This window comes from Salvelinus fontinalis, chromosome 26 (assembly GCF_029448725.1).
Source record: "Salvelinus fontinalis isolate EN_2023a chromosome 26, ASM2944872v1, whole genome shotgun sequence".
NCBI classification, from domain to species: domain Eukaryota; kingdom Metazoa; phylum Chordata; class Actinopteri; order Salmoniformes; family Salmonidae; genus Salvelinus; species Salvelinus fontinalis.
In genome coordinates, this window is record NC_074690.1 from 23,256,491 (window position 1) to 23,276,230 (window position 19,740).

Below are 19,740 nucleotides of genomic sequence, written 5' to 3' on the forward strand. Positions count from 1 at the left end.
TGAGGGAGATAAGAGTCTCCAGCTTCAGGACTTTTGCAATTCATTCCAGTCATTGGCAGCAGAAAACTGGAAGGAAAGGCGGCCAAATGAGGAATTGGCTTTGGGGGTGACTAGAGAGATATACCTGCTGGAGCGCATGCTACGGGTGGGTGCTGCTATGGTGACCAGTGAGCTGAGATAAGACGGGGCTTTACCAAGCAAAGACTTATAGATGTCCTGGACCCAGTGGGTTTGGCGACGAATATGAAGCGAGGGCCAGCCAACGAGAGCATACAGGTCGCAGTGGTGGGTGTTATATGGGGCCTTGGTGACAAAACGGATGGCACTGTGATAGACTGCATCCAATTTGCTGAGTAGAGTGTTGGAGGCTATTTTGTAAATGACATCGCAAAAGTCAAGGATCGGTAGGATAGTCAGTTTTACTAGGGTATGTTTGGCAGCATGAGTGAAGGAAGCTTGATAAATGATTGACAGAGAATATTGATGACAGAGCCGAGGGAAGACCGATTAATGATTGACAGCCCCTAGTTACCTTAGCCACCACTTCCTCGATCTGCTCCACGATGGCCGTGTCCAGGATCTGCAGGTCACATGATGCCCGGGCGATGTCGGCGACTGGGTGGGTCTTCAACCAGGAAGTGATCTCCTTCACCCTCTCCGCCCTGCCGGAAAATCATCCCCATCACCACCACTACCCTCATTATTACTATAACTGTTATGATCTACTTCATCGTTACACACCAACTTACTCCTAGTGTTTTCTAGTGTTTAAGAACATCTGAATGCAAGTGTAAAGTGTGTAAGTGTTGCAGGTTTACCGGTTATGACTGTATGACAGTGGAAATTATGAATGTTAAATGCATGAATATGTATACCCGTTTTGGTCCACTCCGGGCCAGATGTCGTCCTCGTAGAAGACATCGTCGTGACTGTTCCTGGACACCAGGTCAAACACCTCAGAGAACCTACAGGACACACCCAAGGCAGGTTACACACGCACTAATAATAACACGCACAATGCTGTTTCACACACACCTATCCAAGTACTCAGCCATCAGATCCTCCACAGCGACAGAATAGAGCCACTCCTTCTCGGTTCTCTTGGTGTAACCTGGTACCTCCTCATTCTTCTTATTGAACTTCAGGTTCAGACCCACGTTAGCCTTCTGCTCCCCATGGGGACTGTGGAGGGAGGGAGAACAGAAGAAAGAAACAGAGGGAGAACAGAAGACACGGAGGGAGAACAGAAGACACGGAGGGAGAACAGAAGAAAGAAACAGAGGGAGAACAGAAGAAACGGAGGGAGGACAGAAGACACGGAGGGAGAACAGAAGACACGGAGGGAGAACAGAAGACACGGAGGGAGAACAGAAGAAACGGAGGGAGAACAGACGAAACGGAGGGAGGACAGAAGAAACGGAGGGAGGACAGAAGAAACGGAGGGAGGACAGAGGAAACGGAGGGAGGACAGAAGAAACGGAGGGAGGACAGAAGAAATGGAGGGAGGACAGAAGAAACGGAGGGAGAGAGACACGGTTTATTAGACACATACAAACCAACCTATATGATCAACAGTAGTGAATCAAATAAAGAATAGGCTGTCATTTGAAATTTGTTCTCTCACTTTTTCTTGGATCCTCTGCCGACGAAGATGCTGCCAGAGAATCTGGAGACGAGGTAGCCGGTGATGCCGAGGCGTGAGGCCAGAACGTAGCCAGGACTGTACTTCACACAGTATTTCTACACACACACACAGAGAGAGAGAGAGAGACAGAGAGAGAGAGACAGAGAGACAGACAGAGAGAGAGAGCAAGAGACAGAGAGAGGAGGGTGAGCTTGGAAAGGGTGCATGTTTAGTAATGTGGTGGGCAGGGGAGGAGTGTGAGAGAGGTGTTATTTTGAGAATGACTTACATGCTGGTTCTGTATTAAGGATTCCATAGGTGGTTCACAGGGCACCGTGAACACTACCCGCACCCGTCCCTCTTTGATGACATCACTGGACTCCTGCACCTGTGTGACCAAAGGGAAAAGCATGAAAGGCTTCTCACAGATCCTCATTTCATGACTCCACACATTTAGCTTCGTCAGGACTGTTGTTTTTAAGAGGAGGAAAGGGTCATGGAAAACAACAACAACTGGCATAAAAGTAGAGACAGGAAACAGAAAGTTGTACCGACCTCTCCCATGGCACCGTAGTAGGGGTTCCCCACCATGAAAACCGTGGTCGTCGGGGGATACAGCTCCTCCAGGGTCTTGAAGCGAGTGGACGACGAGTCAAAGGCTTTGATGTCCTGAGGGAGAGAGAGTTGTGTGTGTGTGAGACACCGACCATACTTATCGTAGGCATTTTCCTGATATTGTTCATTACGATAAGCAGCCTACACCAGAGAAAAGTTTGAAATGAAATAAATTAGCTAATAAGGGTGATTTTTATGGGACAATTGATGGCTACAACAATCAAACTAGTAGTAGTAGTATTTAAAGGATAATTCCAACAATGTTTAAAGTTATTGTTTTATTTATCCTTATTGCACCAATTCAGGCAATTTATCACAGTATGGATTTTCGTCTATAACGCCCAGCTCTAGAATGTGCGTGTGCGTGTGTGTGTAGTAGGTCTTCCTGTGTGTGTACGCGCCTGTGCTTACCTTGACGATGGTCTGGTAGGGGAATGGCAGTATCTGCTTGGCCCACTGTTTCTCCAGGTGCACCTGTCCGCTCTGCCCAGGTACATACTTCCTGCCCGTCAGCAGCTGGGTATACAAAACCACCGCCGTCTCATTCACCGTGATGCCCTTACGCTTACCGAAACTGAGGGGAGACAGGTGGGAGGAGAGAGAGAGAAACAGAGCTATTATGGTAGGGAGAGTGGTCAGGCAAAACACAGGTCTCCCTAGAGGAAGAGGTCTTCTGACCAAAATGGGACTTCTTGGTGAAATAAAGGTCAAGATAAAAACATGTAATAGACTCATAGGATGGCACTTCTACCAGAGAGGGTGCAGAAATCAAAAAGACCTCACTGAAAAACTATTCCACTTTGATGGCAAATAGATGCTTACTGCTCAGTGATGCCCTGTACATCCTTAACCCAGTCCTTCTGTTCCTTGTCACTGAGGTAGGTGACCTTAGTGGGGGGAGGAGAGTCCCTGTCGTACAGCTTCTGCATCCCTGCCGGCTCCTCCAGGAAGAACCTGAGAGGGACGGTGAGTGATGGAGGGAAAGAGGAGAGAAAATGTAGGGGAAAGGAGGGTTGGAAGTGGAAGGAGACAGATATTGATGAATATTGACAACTCGGTGTACTTCAAAGTTATAGTCTAATGAGAACTGAATAAAGGGCAGAGCCAGAGGTGTTTGGTTTTGAGGGACAGTTCAGGTTTAGTACTGTAGTTCAGCCCTCATTAGACATGACGAGAACTGAGCGTGGCTCTTACTTGCTCTCCCCGTCAGACACTGCTACCACCCTGGCCTCCTCTAGGTGGGGCCAGTTGACAAACACAGACCGACCCAGGACCTGAGAGGCCACATTGTCACACACCTGAAATGGGGGGGTGAGAAAGAGGGATAGAGAGAAGGAGGAGGGGGTGAAAACAATATCTACTACTTCTGCCCCAGACACATACTGTATATCTAACAGTCTTTGACTTTTCATAGAAACAAGACTGTCTTCACTCACGGGTTCCTCTTTGCTAGGTATGATCTCCAGCATCATGTTCTCTCCTCGGCTGCTCTGCTGGAACACCACCACTCCATGTTTCTTCTTATAGAACTATAGACAGAAGACACACACATTCACGTCTACAGATGAAACATACAAAGTATTCAGACTCTAAGATTGGAAAAAAACTATCATTGTCAATATTGGGGTGTAAATGGCAGCCGTGATAAAACAGTTAGTGAGCTAACTTTGGTCAACTGAGTTCAACCCAGGATAACTGTTGACACTACCCCTTTCACTCTACACATTTAGTAACGACAGGATGCATTTGAAACTTCCAAGAGCAGTAAAACTTCTGTATGACTTAATACAATTATTTTAACGATTGGAGTGGGCGGGGGGGAAGGGCTTGTGCATTGATAGGCACACCAAAGATGACAAACGATATGTGTAAGAAAGACAGCACCTCCAACAACCCATTTCCCAACATAGCCCGCTGAAGATGCAGGATAACTTTGTTTCATTTTGATGTGGCAGTGACTGGCCCAGGGATAGATTGTCTCAATGAAGAGCTCGCTGTTCGACCACTCCGACATGAACGCAGTTACAAGCCCGGCTTCGAGTAAGCGGCAGGTGCACAATCAATATCCATCTTCATAACATGGATGAAGCCTGAGCTGGAATGTGAAGCTAATGCCAGGTTCAGGTACAACAGCTGACGGAAACGGCGCCTCTTTACAGTGACATGATGAAACTTTCAAACAAAGAAGTCACTTGTTGGAGCAAGGTATTGTAGAGAACGAGTTTCATGAAACACCACACACTTTGCAATTTGTCACAGAAATTATCATCAAACTAGCCTAGCTATTACTGTAGCGAATTGTAGTCTGTCTGTGGTACCTTGTGTCTGATGTGCTTTAAGGTGGGGAAGCCACAGAAGTAGAACTGGCTGCTGTTGATGCTGCGCCCCACATGGCTCAACGACACGTGCCAAGCGTCCATGGGAACCGGTGTCACTCTGGAAACCACCAAACACATGAATGTATGTTAGCCTCATGGAAGGTGCGTGTGTATAACTGTGAGTGTGTTCAGTGTGTGTGTGTGTGTGCGCGTGTCTCACCTGACATGGCAGTGCATGATGTTGGGGAACAGGTCAGGCAGGGTGGAGGGGTAGTCTAGCTCAGCGTCGTAGCTGTACACAGCACACTGTGTGTGGCAGTTACGGGCCTTCTCAGCCTTGGTCATGTGATCGTTATAAGGCTCCATCGCAGCAAGCAAACATCTCTGGAAAGGAAACGCACAAATAAGCAAAATAAGACAAAGACATGTATGAAGTATGTCATTTACTTATATTTATGTGTGTGTGTCTACGTACCTCGTCGATGAAGGGGATGAGCACCACAGCCTCCCACTCCTGTTGTTTCCCATTAAGGTCTGTCTTGAAGTCTAGAGGGTAATACTCAATGATGCTAGAATTCTCTGATGTCATCAGGTGCTGCACAAAGAACAAAACACAGGTATCAGAACTGTGTGTGTGTGTGTTATGGGAAAGTGTGTGTGTCATAGGTCCCCACAATGCTGCTATGTGTGCGTGCGTGTCTGTCTGTCTGTTACCCTATAGCTCTGGGGCAGCAGGTCTTTGCTGGCAGAAGGTAGGACTCCCAGCAGCTGCTGGAAGGGCATGAAGGGCTTGCCCATGTCAAAGTTCAACTTCAGATGGGCTATGTTCCGCACATCTGACAGGAAGGGGGCATAGTGGTGCGGGTAATACCTAGAACAGAGGGAGGTATTAGTACACACGCAGAGACAGAGATCGACAGGAGAGCGCACGAGAGGAGACAGGAGAGACGGGAGAGAGGGGAGACGGGAGAGAGAGGAGAGAGGGGAAACGGGAGAGAGAGGAGAGAGGGGAGACAGGAGAGAGGAGAGAGGGGAAATGGGGGAGACGGGAGAGAGGAGAGACGGGAGAGAGGAGAGAGAGGGGAGACGGGAGAGAGGGGAGAGGAACCTACCAGCTCCAGGATTGGACTCCATGGTAGTAGTAATGTAGGATCCACTGGATTCCCTCCACATAGCACAACGCCTGGTTGGCTAGAAACTCACTGAAAACAATCATTTAAAAAAATAATGTTTAAAAGATTGTCACGGCTAGGGCGGTCTTGAAATTGTGTCAGCCAATGATTGTCATGCAAATAACCGCCGGTCTCACGGTAACTGACCGTTAATTAACAAATATGTTTGTTGAGCATCTCTGGCTTCCACACACAGCCTACAAGCCACTGATGTGGACCTTTGGAACATCTTCATTTTAAAAAGTCGAATACATCCATTTAATATAGCCTACACCATCACACTAAATCCATTTAATATAGCCTACACCATCACACTAAATCCATTTAATATAGCCTACACCACCACACTAAATCCATTTAATATAGCCTACACCACCACACTAAATCCATTTAATATAGCCTACACCACCACACTAAATCCATGATGTATTTTAGGCAGGTCTAAAGAATAAAAAACATCAAAGTGTGTTTGTGTGAAGGTGCTGACTAAGAGCAGAAAAACTACAAAAAACAAAGAGCGGCACACTCCATATATAAAGTCCCAGAATGTATTGGCTATTTACCAACGTTTGGGCATCACTGTGCCTTCTTCAGGGTGATGTCATGAATACTTGAACCAGGTTATGTAGACAAACAGTGCAACTAGTGCAACCAATGACAATAGTGTGTCATAATGATTAAATTAATTAGGATGAATTAGTGAAACTGTTAGAAAAAACAATAGTTTGTCATTTTAAATATATTAGGCTATTGTTATATAAAAACAATTGAATATTGTACATAATATTAGCATCAACATACATTATTGTTTAATTCAATTTCACATATTTAATTGTTTTGTATTTCATTTCATATTTGTTACATGTAATCTTTTGGTTCAACCTTACTGCATAATAAGCATCATCAACAGGGGGAACATATTAGGTGTACGCTCTTTAAGCTGAAGAAAGAATATATCAATTTAGTATATATTCTTTATACAGCTTATTAGCAATGAGCTTAATATAGGAGATAAATATAGTAGTCCTAGCCTTTAGAAAGCTGAAAAGGATCCTCCTCTTTTTCTCACGTAATAGCATAGCCTATAGAAATGTAAAGGACCAGGAACACTTATTTCATTCCATGCATCAACCAGGTATGAGGAGCTGGCACTCACTGCCCAACAGGTGACCTATGCCAGGCCTCTTATTACCTTTTTGATTCGATTTTCAATTGTATTTATGTCAGAGTGATTAAAGGGAGCGCCGAGTACCGGCCATTAGCAGCTGGCCGTTAGAAAGTTTGGTAGGCTACTGATAATCTTTGCTAATTACCACCAGCGGCATCAGGGGCAGTCTTGGAGAAGCCTAGTTACGTGGAATCTGACTGCGATCATTACTGGTGTCTGCCGGTGTGGCGGTAATACAGTCACCGTAACAGCCCTAGTCACAGCTCTACAATGCCATCGTCTTTGCTTATCAACTAGAAAAAAAACATTCAAGTTCAGCCCAGCTTGGGGGCCAGAAACCTTTGTAAGAGCATTTCAAAACCGTTAGAGGTTGCAGGAAAATATTTTGAGAATGTTTGGTATACAACTCACTCTGAGACCACCTCCACTCCCATCTTGGTCATGTAGTAGGTGCGTTTGTACTGTCGGAACTCTGCTTCAAACATGTCTTCTTCCTCCCCTTCCTCCTCAAAACCTCTGCTGGGGCCTCTGTCCTTGACCTCATCCAGTGCAGCCAGACACAGAGAGTCTTTCTGCACACACACACACACACACACACACACACACACACACACACACACACACACACACACACACACACACACACACACACACACACACACACACACACACACACACACAGGTCAGCAAGCTCTTCATACATGCATCTGTATTTGTCAAATCTGTGTGTGTGTGTGGTCATGTCTCACCAGGTCTTTCTTCCTGGAATCCTTGCAGTGAGCCTCCTCTGCTGCCAGCCCTGCTGCCTCGTTCAAGTACTTGTTCCCCACCTTACTCTCAAACCACTTCAGATCCACAAACACCTCATTGAAGTGCTCCCTGTCAAACTGGGGGAGAAGAAGAGAGAGAAGCCGAAGAGAGAAAGGGTCGAGAGAGATTGCGAAACAGATGTGAGAAAGAGTGTGAGACTGACAATCAGAAATGCATGGTAATGAAATAATTCCACCGATAGTGGATGTTTTCTGGTCTCTCTTACCTCTGACAGTTTCTCCAGGTACTTCTCAAAGTTACCCAGGTTCAGGTGACCATTCTCATTCAGGTATCCTGATGATGAGAAAAGACAACGAAGTTTATTGCTTATTACTCACTATACTTTCAGTAAAATGTTATACACAGTATAACTCAGTATCGGGTGTGTATTTTATGTGTGTGTGTGTGTGTATATATATTTGTGTGAGGGCTATCCCAGACTCCCAAAAAATCTTGATTGACCGAAAATAGTCTTCTTTCAACCAATTGATTCGCCTAAATTTTAAAAAGGTCTATTTTTCCATACATAGACACACCCTATGTGTTGTAATAAAGTCAACTATATGTACTGAACATGTCTGACACTTTAAGCCACTCTTTCCACGGAGGGCCAAGTGTCTGAGGGTTTTTGCTCCTCCCTTGTACTTGATTGATGAATTAAGGTCCCGGATTAGTAAGGAACTCCTCTCACATGGTTGTCTAGGTCTTCATTGAAAGGAAAAAGCTATAGACTAGGCCCTCCATGGAATGAGTTTGACACCCCTGCATTAAGTGAACTGTTTGATGAAATAAGACACAAAAGCCTCAAGAGGGAGCACCAGATCAATTTTTTTTACAAGGTTTATCATCTGTACTTGACCATCCTCCTCCCCGCTCCCTGTGGCCTATTTTATGACGCTTCCAATGGTTGACATTTTTCCCTTTCACGCAGAGTAGTTATCTAAAGGGAGAGAGCTGGAAAGACTTTTCAAATACATACTGAAACTATTGTCATTCTCAATGGATGTAAAAACAGACTTTGTTTCCTTGCTGTTTGAGGTGAAGAAAAATGTACTTTGAGAAGCTCCACAGCTCATAAGTGGTGGTGGTTAAAGAGAATCAGAAATACTGTCAGATCCCCAAATGGGCACATTTATAAGCCTACATTTGTTCGCAAGCCAGGTAGCCTAGGCCTACTTCTATGGGTAATCAGGTGCGCGTCCTTACTCAAAATGAGAACTCAAAATAAACCAAATGTGTTTCTCTAAAGTGTAACAAAGGTTGTGTGCTTTGCAAACAATGTGTCCACTCCAACAATGTGTCCACTCCAACAATGACAACGGTAAAAGACTGTAATAATATATTGAGTGCATTAACAGAAATCACCGTAACCAAACAAACATTCTAGATTAGAAATCATGGGAATTAGCAGGAAATGTACTACTCTAGATAAAGTCATGTGGAATTGACAGACTAACAATCAAAGGGCAAACTATTCACACAATGAAGTTATGAAACAATGAATGTGCCGGAATTGGCGGGAGAGAGCTCATTCTGGAGAGAGATGTCCGTTGTGCATCTTGGTTACACTCCTTTTCTTCTTAGACTGCGGCATCCACACGGCCTCCGCAATGGATTAGTCCACTGAGACAGGCGCGAATCAGACAGGTGTCTTGTGTGCCATAAAAAATATATATATTTGCGACTGCTCGACAAAAAAGATCTTGGTCAACCAACAGCCTATTGACCAAACAATAAACCAGTCGACTAAATGGGGTCAGCCCTAATTTATGAGCTTGTCCGTGTGTTCTCACCTCCTAGTGTTGGCAGCACACTGATGTAGGTGCGGTAGAGAAGAGGCAGGGCGTCGTGGTTTATGTGAAGATGAGGAAGATGAGGGATGAAGTCATTTCCAACAAGAAAGCCCATCAGGATCCAGTCATCTATGATTCGCTCCAGGTCGTACTCAAATGAGATCTTATTCTGTCAAACAACCAATCGAAAGAGATCTTATTGAGAAACAACCCATCATAAGATCTTATTGTTATTCAAACCATTCATAGAGAACTGATAGTGTGTATTGATTACTTCTAGGGGAGTTTATTTTGCATCTACTGTATTGGTCACGCTCCAGCAAGATTTTAATGTATGAATGTCTTACCTTAACTTCAGAGAACTCGTAGTCTATGTACTCCCTAAATAGTGACAGGTGCAGTAGGTGGAAGGTTGTCTCCTCTGGAGCAGTTATTCTGCAGGAGGAGAATACATACTGATTACCTGGGATGGGCATTGGAAATAATACAGATCAAAAATATAAAAACGCAACATGTAAAGTGTTGGTCCCGGGTTTGATGAGCTGAAATAAAAGCTCCCAGAAAAAGTTCCATAAGCACAAAAACGTATTTCTCTAAAATGTACGGATATGTGTTCACATCCCTGTTAGTGAGCATTTCTCCTTTGCCAAGATAATCCATCCACCTGATTAAACAGCATGATCATTACACAGGTTCACCTTGTGATGGGGATAATAAAAGGCCACTGTAACATGTGCAGTTTTGTCACACAACACAATGCCACAGATGCCTCAAGTTTTGAGGGAGTGTGCAATTGGCATGCCGACAGCAGGAATGTCTACCAGAACTGTTGCCAGATAATTTCTCCACCATAAGCTGCCTTCAATGTCATTTTAAAGAATTTGGCAGTACATCCAACCGGCCTCACAACGTGTAACCACGCCAGCCCAGGACCTCCACATCCTGCTTCTTCATCTGCGGGATCGTCTGAGACCAATCACTCTGACAGCTGATGAAACTGAGGAGTATTTCTGTCTGTAATGAAGCCCTTTTGTGGGGAAAAACTCATTCTGATTGGCTGGGCTCCCCAGTGGTTGGGCTGGCTACCAAGCGGGTGCACCCCGTCCATTCATGTGAAATACATATTTCAAAGCCAATTTTATTGGTCGCATACACATGTTTAGTAAATGTTATTGCGGGTGTAGCAAAATGTTCCTTGCGCCAACAGTGCAGTAATATCTAACAATACACACAACTAAAAAGTAAAAATAATGGAATTCAGAAATATAGAATGTGAGAAATAAACAAAAAATACTGCAAAGTTGCTTAGTAGCCTTGTTATGAACTATAACTCAAAATTGGTGCATATTGCGTTTATATTTTTGTTCAGTATATTTCACTATTAAAATAATATCATGACATTTCAGTTTCACGATTAGTCAATTCTATTTAAAAAATGCAGAATAAAAATTCCTTTATACTCTCTTGAATAATCATGATGCAAATTCTGAGGGCAGAGGTAAGCTACAACCCCAGCGGACATGCTGCTATTCCCCGGTAGTTTTAGGCTAACAGCAACAGTAAATAGCTTTCTGGTGAATGTTTTGCATTGATCCGTGTCAGGTCTTGAGGAAGACCCGTTATGTGCGTGCCTGTAATTGCCATTTCTGCAAAAAATGAACAAACAAGTAATCGAATACTAACGTCCGTTCAGATTTTCGAATAAGTGCCCATCCTTATACCTCTGTCTTACACACACACACACACAAACGTGTACACACACACACACACAAATACACAGCACGCTCTCTTGCACATGCCCACAGACCTTTTCTGGTTTTTCTTCCCTCCAAAGCGGACCTCTTCTCTGAGTAGGGAGAAGTGTGGCTCGTGGCTCGTCAGACCTAACATCATCTGTAGGAGAGGAGTGAGAGATATCATAGTTAACACAACAGACCTTACATCTGTAGGAGAGATATCATAGTTAACACAACAGACCTTACATCTGTAGGAGAGGAGTGAGAGATATAGTTAACACAACAGACCTTACATCTGTAGGAGAGATATCATAGTTAACACAACAGACCTTACATCTGTAGGAGAGATATCATAGATAACACAACAGACCTTACATCTGTAGGAGAGGAGTGAGAGATATCATAGTTAACACAACAGACCTTACATCTGTAGGAGAGATATCATAGTTAACACAACAGACCTTACATCTGTAGGAGAGGAGTGAGAGATATCATAGTTAACACAACAGACCTTACATCTGTAGGAGAGATATCATAGTTAACACAACAGACCTTACATCTGTAGGAGAGATATCATAGTTAACACAACAGACCTTACATCTGTAGGAGAGATATCATAGTTAACACAACAGACCTTACATCTGTAGGAGGAGTGAGAGATATCATAGTTAACACAACAGACCTTACATCTGTAGGAGAGATATCATAGTTAACACAACAGACCTTACATCTGTAGGAGAGGAGTGAGAGATATCATAGTTAACACAACAGACCTTACATCTGTAGGAGAGATATCATAGTTAACACAACAGACCTTACATCTGTAGGAGAGATATCATAGTTAACACAACAGACCTTACATCTGTAGGAGAGATATCATAGTTAACACAACAGACCTTACATCTGTAGGAGAGGAGTGAGAGATTTCATAGTTAACACAACAGACCTTACATCTGTAGGAGAGGAGTGAGAGATTTCATAGTTAACACAACAGACCTTACATCTGTAGGAGATATATCATAGTTAACACAACAGACCTTACATCTGTAGGAGAGATATCATAGTTAACACAACAGACCTTACATCTGTAGGAGAGATATCATAGTTAACACAACAGACCTTACATCTGTAGGAGATATATCATAGTTAACACAACAGACCTTACATCTGTAGGAGAGATATCATAGTTAACACAACAGACCTTACATCTGTAGGAGATATATCATAGTTAACACAACAGACCTTACATCTGTAGGAGAGATATCATAGTTAACACAACAGACCTTACATCTGTAGGAGAGATATCATAGTTAACACAACAGACCTTACATCTGTAGGAGAGATATCATAGTTAACACAACAGACCTTACATCTGTAGGAGAGGAGTGAGAGATATCATAGTTAACACAACAGACCTTACATCTGTAGGAGAGATATCATAGTTAACACAACAGACCTTACATCTGTAGGAGAGGAGTGAGAGATATCATAGTTAACACAACAGACCTTACATCTGTAGGAGAGGAGTGAGAGATATCATAGTTAACACAACAGACCTTACATCACAGCATACCAGAGTTTGTGTAAATAGGAAGAGAACTGTAAAAAAAAAAAAGACACTAAAATTACCAAAGACATACATATCACACACCCTCCCTGATACACATCTGTGCCATCTCTCTTACACACACACACACACACACACACACACACACACGGTCCACCCACCAGGTCAGCGTCCAGGCCATAGAGACAGTGGCGTGTGTTTGGGTCGTGGTCTGGCTTGGTGTTTTCCCAGCGGATAAACTCCATGATCTTATGTTCTCCTTCTCCTGGAGTCTGACAGGGAAACAGGCTTACAGTATTACCGTCTGACAGGGAAACAGGCTTACAGTATTACCGTCTGACAGGGAAACAGCCTTACAGTATTACCGTCTGACAGGGAAACAGCCTTACAGTATTACCGTCTGACAGGGAAACAGGCTTACAGTATTACCGTCTGACAGGGAAACAGGCTTACAGTATTACCGTCTGACAGGGAAACAGCCTTACAGTATTACCGTCTGACAGGGAAACAGCCTTACAATATTACTGTGACAGGGAAACAGGCTTACAGTATTACCGTCTGACAGGGAAACAGGCTTACAGTATTACCGTCTGACAGGGAAACAGGCTTACAGTATTACCGTCTGACAGGGAAACAGTTAGGGCCGTTGAGGTGACCGTATTACCGCGACACTGGTAGTCATGAGTCATGACCACAGTCAAATTCAATGTGACTGTTGAGTCATGGTAATCTCCTCCTATGCACTCTGGACATAGTACCAACTCACTAACGATCATAAGGTCAGCCTGGTAGTCAGGGCTCCACTGTCCCTCTAACCACTCTGACAGCAATGTAAATGCATTCGAAAAATCACATCAAACAGTATCGTGCTTTTAAAACTCACCTCAGTGTGATTGATCAATTTGAAGAAAGAAGTTCAACAACAGGAAAACATGGTTGTTGTGGATGTTGTTTCAAACACAACTAAATAGACAGCGCTTTCTAAGGTGATGATTCATTCAAAACACCTTATGCATATTAGAGAATTATGCGTAGGCCTATATATGAGCCCATGGAAATAAAACTGAATTAAAATAATGATTGTGCCACTATACAATACATCGCCTACCCGCATATTACCGAAGGCAGAAAAAAATAACTGATTTAACATATCTTTGGGACATAATTGGTCTAGCCTAAATTAAACAAATTCAGAGTTAACCAACAATTATAGTGAATTTGTATTTGATTTTGAATAGCCTAGTAATAGGGCAATTTTATATTTTCATAATTAATAGGCTGCCACATTACCTTTAGCTACAGAATATCTTACCACCGCGTTTCAATCTCCTCCCCACTCTCCTTCATTCCTTTCTCCAGAACGCAGAGAGCGGGGCTGTCTATAGTTTAATCAAATACGTTTTGTTGGGAAAACATGTCACTATCGACGTTCCCGAACAGATTTTCTTCTGTTTTTTTCTAAGGTTTTTATCATTCACAACTAAAGTTGCCAAATAACTCTATGGCTAGCATATACAGTGCATTCAGAAAGTATTCAGACCCCTTGACTTTTGCCACATTGTTAAGTTACAGCCTTATTCTAAAATGTATAACCCCCCCCCATCAAGCAAAAACGGGTTTAGAAATGTTTGCTAATTTATTAAAAATAAAAAACTGAAATATCATATTTACATAAGTATTCAGACCCTTCACTCAGTACTTTGTTGAAGCACCTTTGGCAGCGATTACACCCTCAAACCTTCTTGGGTATGACGCTACAAGCTTGGCACACCTGTATTTGGGGAGTTTCTCCCATTCTTCTCTGCAGATCATCTCAAGCTCTGTCAGGTTGGATGAGGAGCGTCGCTGCACAGCTATTTTCAGGTCTCTCCAGAGATGTTTGATCGGGTTCATGTCCGGGATCTGGCTGGGCCACTCAAGGACATTCAGACACTTGTCCCAAACCACTCCTGCGTCGTCTTGGCTGTGTGCTTAGGGTCGTTGTCCTGCTGAAAGGTGAACCTTCGCCACAGTCTGAGGTCCTGAGAGCGTTGGAGCAGGTTTTCATCAAGGATCTCTCTGTACTTTGCTCCGTTCATCTTTCCCTCGACCCTGACTAGTCTCCCAGTTCCTGCCGAAAAACAACCCCACGTGATGATGCTGTGACCACCATGCTTCACCATAGGGATGGTGCCAGGTTTCCCCCAGACGTGACGTAATGTGCCTTTTAGTAAGGAGTGGCTTCTGTCTGGCCACTCTATCATAAAGTCCTGATTGGTGGAGTGCTGCAGAGATGGTTGTCCTTCAGGAAGGTTCTCCCATCTCCAAGGAACTCTGGAGCTATGTCAGAGTGACCATCGAGTTCTTGGTTACCTCCCTGACCAAGGCCCTTCTCCCCCGATTGCTCAGTTTGGCCGGGCGGCCAGCTCTTGGTGCTTCTAAAAATTATTCTATTTAAGAATGATGGAGGCCACTGCGTTCTTTGGGACCTTCAATACAGCAGACATTTTTTGGTACCCTTCCTCAGATCTGTGCCTCGACACAATCCTGTCTCGGAGCTCTATGCACAATTCCATCAACCTCGTGGCTTGATTTTTGCTCTGACATGCACTGTCAACTGTGGGACCTTATCTAGACAGGTGTGTGCCTTTCCAAATCATGTCCAATCAATTGAATTTACCACAGGTGGACTCTAATCAAGTTGTAGAGGCATCTCAAGGATGATCAATGATAACAGGATGCACCTGAGCTCAATTTCGAGTCTCATAGGTATTTCTGTTTTGTTTTTTTTGTTAACATTTCTAAAAACCTGTTTTCGCTTTGTCATTATGGGGTATTATGTGCAGATGATGAGGGAAAACATTTAATTCATTTTGGAATATGGCTGTAACATAACAAAATGTGGAAAAATGAAAGGGGTCTGAATACTTTCCAAATGCACTGTAGGACCTGCTTCAAATGATCACTTTTATGCTGAAATTAGCCACTTCATATGCGTAATCTAGCTCCAGAATGGAAAAATATGCTTTCTATTTTATTCAGCATCTATTTTATAATCTTCTTACTATAAAATCATATAATGGCATGGGACTTATAAGCATATCTTGTTTGCTAAAATGAACAAGCCTACAATCTATGGCATGGCGCATTGTCAGATAACATACAGCAGGCCAACTAATATTATATTCTTCTGAAATACATTTTCTTCATTTCATAGTGTTTTTTTTTTACACCTGCCTAAAATAATGGATTTACTGTGATGATGTATATTCAATTAATTTATTAGACTTTTTAAAATGTTGATGTTTTTAAAGGCACGCATCAGCAGCTTGTATGTGTGGAGGCCTAGAGATGCTACATTTGTTTGTTAATTAACGGTAAATTACAGTGAGACCGGCAGTCTTTTGCATGACAATAACCAGCTGATAAAATGTAATGACCGCCACAGCCCTAGTTACAGTCAGTCACCGAGGATAACAGAAGTCACACGCACACTATGAAACATTTGTGGGGAAATCTGGGAAATGTGCAACAGAAACACACACTGACAGACATACACACAGAGCCCCCAGCTCTCACCTCGTGTCCAGAAAGGTAGACGTTAACTCCTTTCCAGGCATTGTCTGTGGACAGTTTACTGTTGACAAAGTACTTGAGCTGCTCCTGTAACCTGGCCATGAAGTCCGTCCCTACAGGAGAGATTTGATGGGTCGTATTCATTAGGTACCAAACGGAAGAAAACAGACCAAAACTGGGAGGGACCACCGGAACTTAATAATAAGAAAAACTTCATTTCCTTTTCTGTTGGAAAACATTTTGCTATGGTGTGCCCTAATGAATACAAACACCTTCATTCATGACACCTACATCCTAAAACCTAGGATTTGGATGAGGGTATGAGCTGACAGATAGATAGGTGGAGAAGTGGATGGTTTGTGTAGTAGGCTATACATACCAGGTGTGATACAGTTAGAGTCAAAGCGGGCCTCAGAGGGTAGGACCTCTCCTTTCTCTAGGGCCTTCTTTATCTTGTCCTCTGCTTCTTTGGCCGACCTTAGCAAGAAACATGTTAATGAAGATGTGTGATCCATCACTATGCCACTCTGTCACAGATACAGCACATAAAGTTCGAATGAAGTTGTTATCATCATGACCATTACCTGAATCTCCTGCCTCTCTGCTGGTTCATCTTGGCCCGAGGAGCCACCCCATCCACGGCCATGAAGAACACCTTCCTGGGCTTGATGATCCTGAACAGCACCTCCAGATAGTGGAAGATGTCTGCAAAGATCTTCTCCTCCGAGATACGGAAGTGGACGTCCTCGTCATTTGGGTGGGAGCACTGGTGGATGATGCCATTCATATCCAGGTAGAGGTTGTCAAACTCTGGAATCTGGAGGAGAGGGGGGAAAGTGGGATGTTGGAGTAGTATGTCTATTAACCTATAGCAAGTGGATAATATCCTGCCTGTTTGGCCCGGTCCGGGGGTATCATCGGATGGGGCCACGGTGTCTCCTGACCCCTCCTGTCTCAGCCTCCAGTATTTTATTTTTATTTTTTACCGTTATTTTACCAGGTAAGTTGACTGAGAACACGTTCTCATTTGCAGCAACGACCTGGGGAATAGTTACAGGGGAGAGGAGGGGGATGAATGAGCCAATTGTAAACTGGGGATTATTAGGTGACCATGATGGTTTGAGGGCCAGATTGGGAATTTAGCCATGCTGCAGTAGTTTATGTGTCGGGGGGCTAGGGTCAGTCTGTTATATCTGGAGTATTTATCCTGTCTTATCCGGTGTCCTGTGTGAATTTATGTATGCTCTCTCTAATTCTCTCTTTCTTTCTTTCTTTCTTTCTTTCTTTCTCTCGGAGGACCTGAGCCCTAGGACCATGCCTCAGGACTACCTGGCATGATGACTCCTTGCTGTCCCCAGTCCACCTGGCCGTGCTGCTGCTCCAGTTTCAACTGTTCTGCCTGCGGCTATTGAACCTTGACCTGTTCACCGGACGTGCTACCTGTCCCAGAGCTGCTGTTTTCAACTCTAGAGACAGCAGGAGCGGTAGAGATACTCTCAATGATCGGCTATGAAAAGCCAACTGACATTTACTCCTGAGGTGCTGACTTGTTGCACCCTCGACAACTACTGTGATTATTATTATTTGACCATGCTGGTAATTTATGAACATTTGAACATCTTGGCCATGTTCTGTTATAATCTCCACCCGGCACAGCCAGAAGAGGACTGGCCATCCCTCATAGCCTGGTTCCTTGCTAGGTTTCTTCCTAGGTTTTGGCCTTTCTAGGGAGTTTTTCCTAGCCACCGTGCTTCTACATCTGCATTGCTTGCTGTTTGGGGTTTTAGGCTGGGTTTCTGTACAGCACGTATATATATCAATTGATGTAAGAAGGGCTATATAAATGCATTTGACTTGAAATTTGATTGGTAGCGTCAATCCATGAATAATGGAGGAAGTGTATTTATGAGTTGAGGATAAAAATTATCTTGTGGGATTAACTGGAAACAGTAGGAAGAAGTGCATTATTATTTAGAAAAAATTAACATGCTGTTAACACACATGTAGCTAAACCAAAGCATTATTCAGGGCTGAGGGTCACAGAGTCTTACTGTGGCCTGAGGTCAACATGCCACTACCTAATGCATATTGCATACCTGCCAATCAGTAATGTAAAGTACTTTGATACAAATACTTTAAAGTACTACTTAGATACTATTTTGGGGTATGTGTACTTTACTATTTATATTTCTGACAACTTTTAATCCACTACATTCCAAAAGATAATACTTTTTTTTACTCCCATACATTTTCCAGACACCCAAAAGTACTCGTTACAATAATCGAACGCTCAGGCAGGACATCAATATGGTCCAAATCACGCACCTATTAATATAATGCGTACTTTTTCCACCACTGATGGCGATACATTTGGGCTAACTTGGCAGCGACAGTGTTGTATCAGGTCGAAGACTGAAATGTGTTATTCAGAATAATGTTCTATTTAGCTACTTGACAAACTTAAAGTATAACTAGCTAACATAGGTCTTATTCACACACTGTAGACTTATTGTTATGCTAATCTAAACGGAGCTGGTAGTAGTAACATAAACTGGTTGGCTAAATAAGTACCTAGAGGGAAATGGAGTCAAACACGAAATTGGTTGGTAAATATTGGTTGGCTAACTAGCTATAACTATGTTTATATTTACAATAAAATGTTGGGTTATGTATTACCATAATAATCATATCAGTAGCGAGTGCAGCAGAGTGGAAACAGCAATACGTGGATATGAACCCGTTATAGGCCTGCTATATTTCGCTTGCTAGCTAGCTGCAACAGCAACGTTAATAATAAGCAACGTAGAATATCGATATCATACCTGATGTTCCTTGACAACTTCACTCAGGCAAGGGTATCGCTCTGAAATCCATCGGTAGAATTTTGGTACTCCCATCTTGACCACTAACTCTTCCCTTTGAGCTAAATTTATACAATTTCAACGGTATAAGAGATGTGTAAAGTTACATGAGAAGTTGTGTTTGCTACGGGGTCCGGGATTTTGTTTCTGTAGCAGCTACGCTAACTAGCTAGCTGTAACTGTCCAGCCAGGAAAACAGTCCGGGTGGAATCAATGACGTAACAACCAAAAAGCCAGCTCTCAAACACAACATTTTTAAATGTACGGTGTGATCAAATAGATATCATGTTTCAAATATTAATAAAACACACAATTTAAATGTATAAATAACAAATATAGGCTTGTTTTTTCTTTTAATGTGGCACTTTCATTCTTGTGCAATCATTTATTTGTTCCCGGCGATACACGCAGTTAGTAATTACTGGTTCCATGTCAGCACAAAGAAGCGGGACCAGCTAATGACGAGCAACACAACATGCAACAATTTCAAAGATTTTACTGAGCTACAGTTCATATAAGGA

General features: G+C 43.1%; 1 protein-coding gene across 3 annotated transcripts in view; it reads right to left on the bottom strand.

The window, feature by feature from the left end:
• Positions 1 to 19,410, bottom strand: part of LOC129823954 (5'-3' exoribonuclease 1-like) — a 36,598-nt gene extending 17,188 nt beyond the window's left edge. For all 3 annotated transcript variants that reach the window (XM_055883098.1, XM_055883099.1, XM_055883097.1), the window contains exons 1-26: positions 19,181 to 19,410; positions 16,943 to 17,175; positions 16,738 to 16,835; positions 16,362 to 16,471; positions 12,965 to 13,075; positions 11,308 to 11,393; positions 9,848 to 9,935; positions 9,501 to 9,669; positions 7,934 to 8,001; positions 7,647 to 7,784; positions 7,309 to 7,469; positions 5,670 to 5,759; positions 5,272 to 5,428; positions 5,033 to 5,152; positions 4,778 to 4,941; positions 4,558 to 4,675; positions 3,676 to 3,768; positions 3,434 to 3,537; positions 3,062 to 3,193; positions 2,651 to 2,813; positions 2,180 to 2,293; positions 1,914 to 2,012; positions 1,625 to 1,740; positions 1,036 to 1,182; positions 876 to 965; positions 533 to 662 (exon numbers count right to left, since the gene is read on the bottom strand). In XM_055883098.1, coding sequence (XP_055739073.1) covers positions 533 to 662; positions 876 to 965; positions 1,036 to 1,182; positions 1,625 to 1,740; positions 1,914 to 2,012; positions 2,180 to 2,293; positions 2,651 to 2,813; positions 3,062 to 3,193; positions 3,434 to 3,537; positions 3,676 to 3,768; positions 4,558 to 4,675; positions 4,778 to 4,941; positions 5,033 to 5,152; positions 5,272 to 5,428; positions 5,670 to 5,759; positions 7,309 to 7,469; positions 7,647 to 7,784; positions 7,934 to 8,001; positions 9,501 to 9,669; positions 9,848 to 9,935; positions 11,308 to 11,393; positions 12,965 to 13,075; positions 16,362 to 16,471; positions 16,738 to 16,835; positions 16,943 to 17,175; positions 19,181 to 19,255 — 3,174 coding nt within the window. In that variant the 5' untranslated portion in view covers positions 19,256 to 19,410. The remainder of the gene's footprint in view (positions 1 to 532; positions 663 to 875; positions 966 to 1,035; positions 1,183 to 1,624; positions 1,741 to 1,913; positions 2,013 to 2,179; positions 2,294 to 2,650; positions 2,814 to 3,061; positions 3,194 to 3,433; positions 3,538 to 3,675; positions 3,769 to 4,557; positions 4,676 to 4,777; positions 4,942 to 5,032; positions 5,153 to 5,271; positions 5,429 to 5,669; positions 5,760 to 7,308; positions 7,470 to 7,646; positions 7,785 to 7,933; positions 8,002 to 9,500; positions 9,670 to 9,847; positions 9,936 to 11,307; positions 11,394 to 12,964; positions 13,076 to 16,361; positions 16,472 to 16,737; positions 16,836 to 16,942; positions 17,176 to 19,180) is intronic.
• Between the last annotated feature and the right edge of the window lie 330 nt (positions 19,411 to 19,740).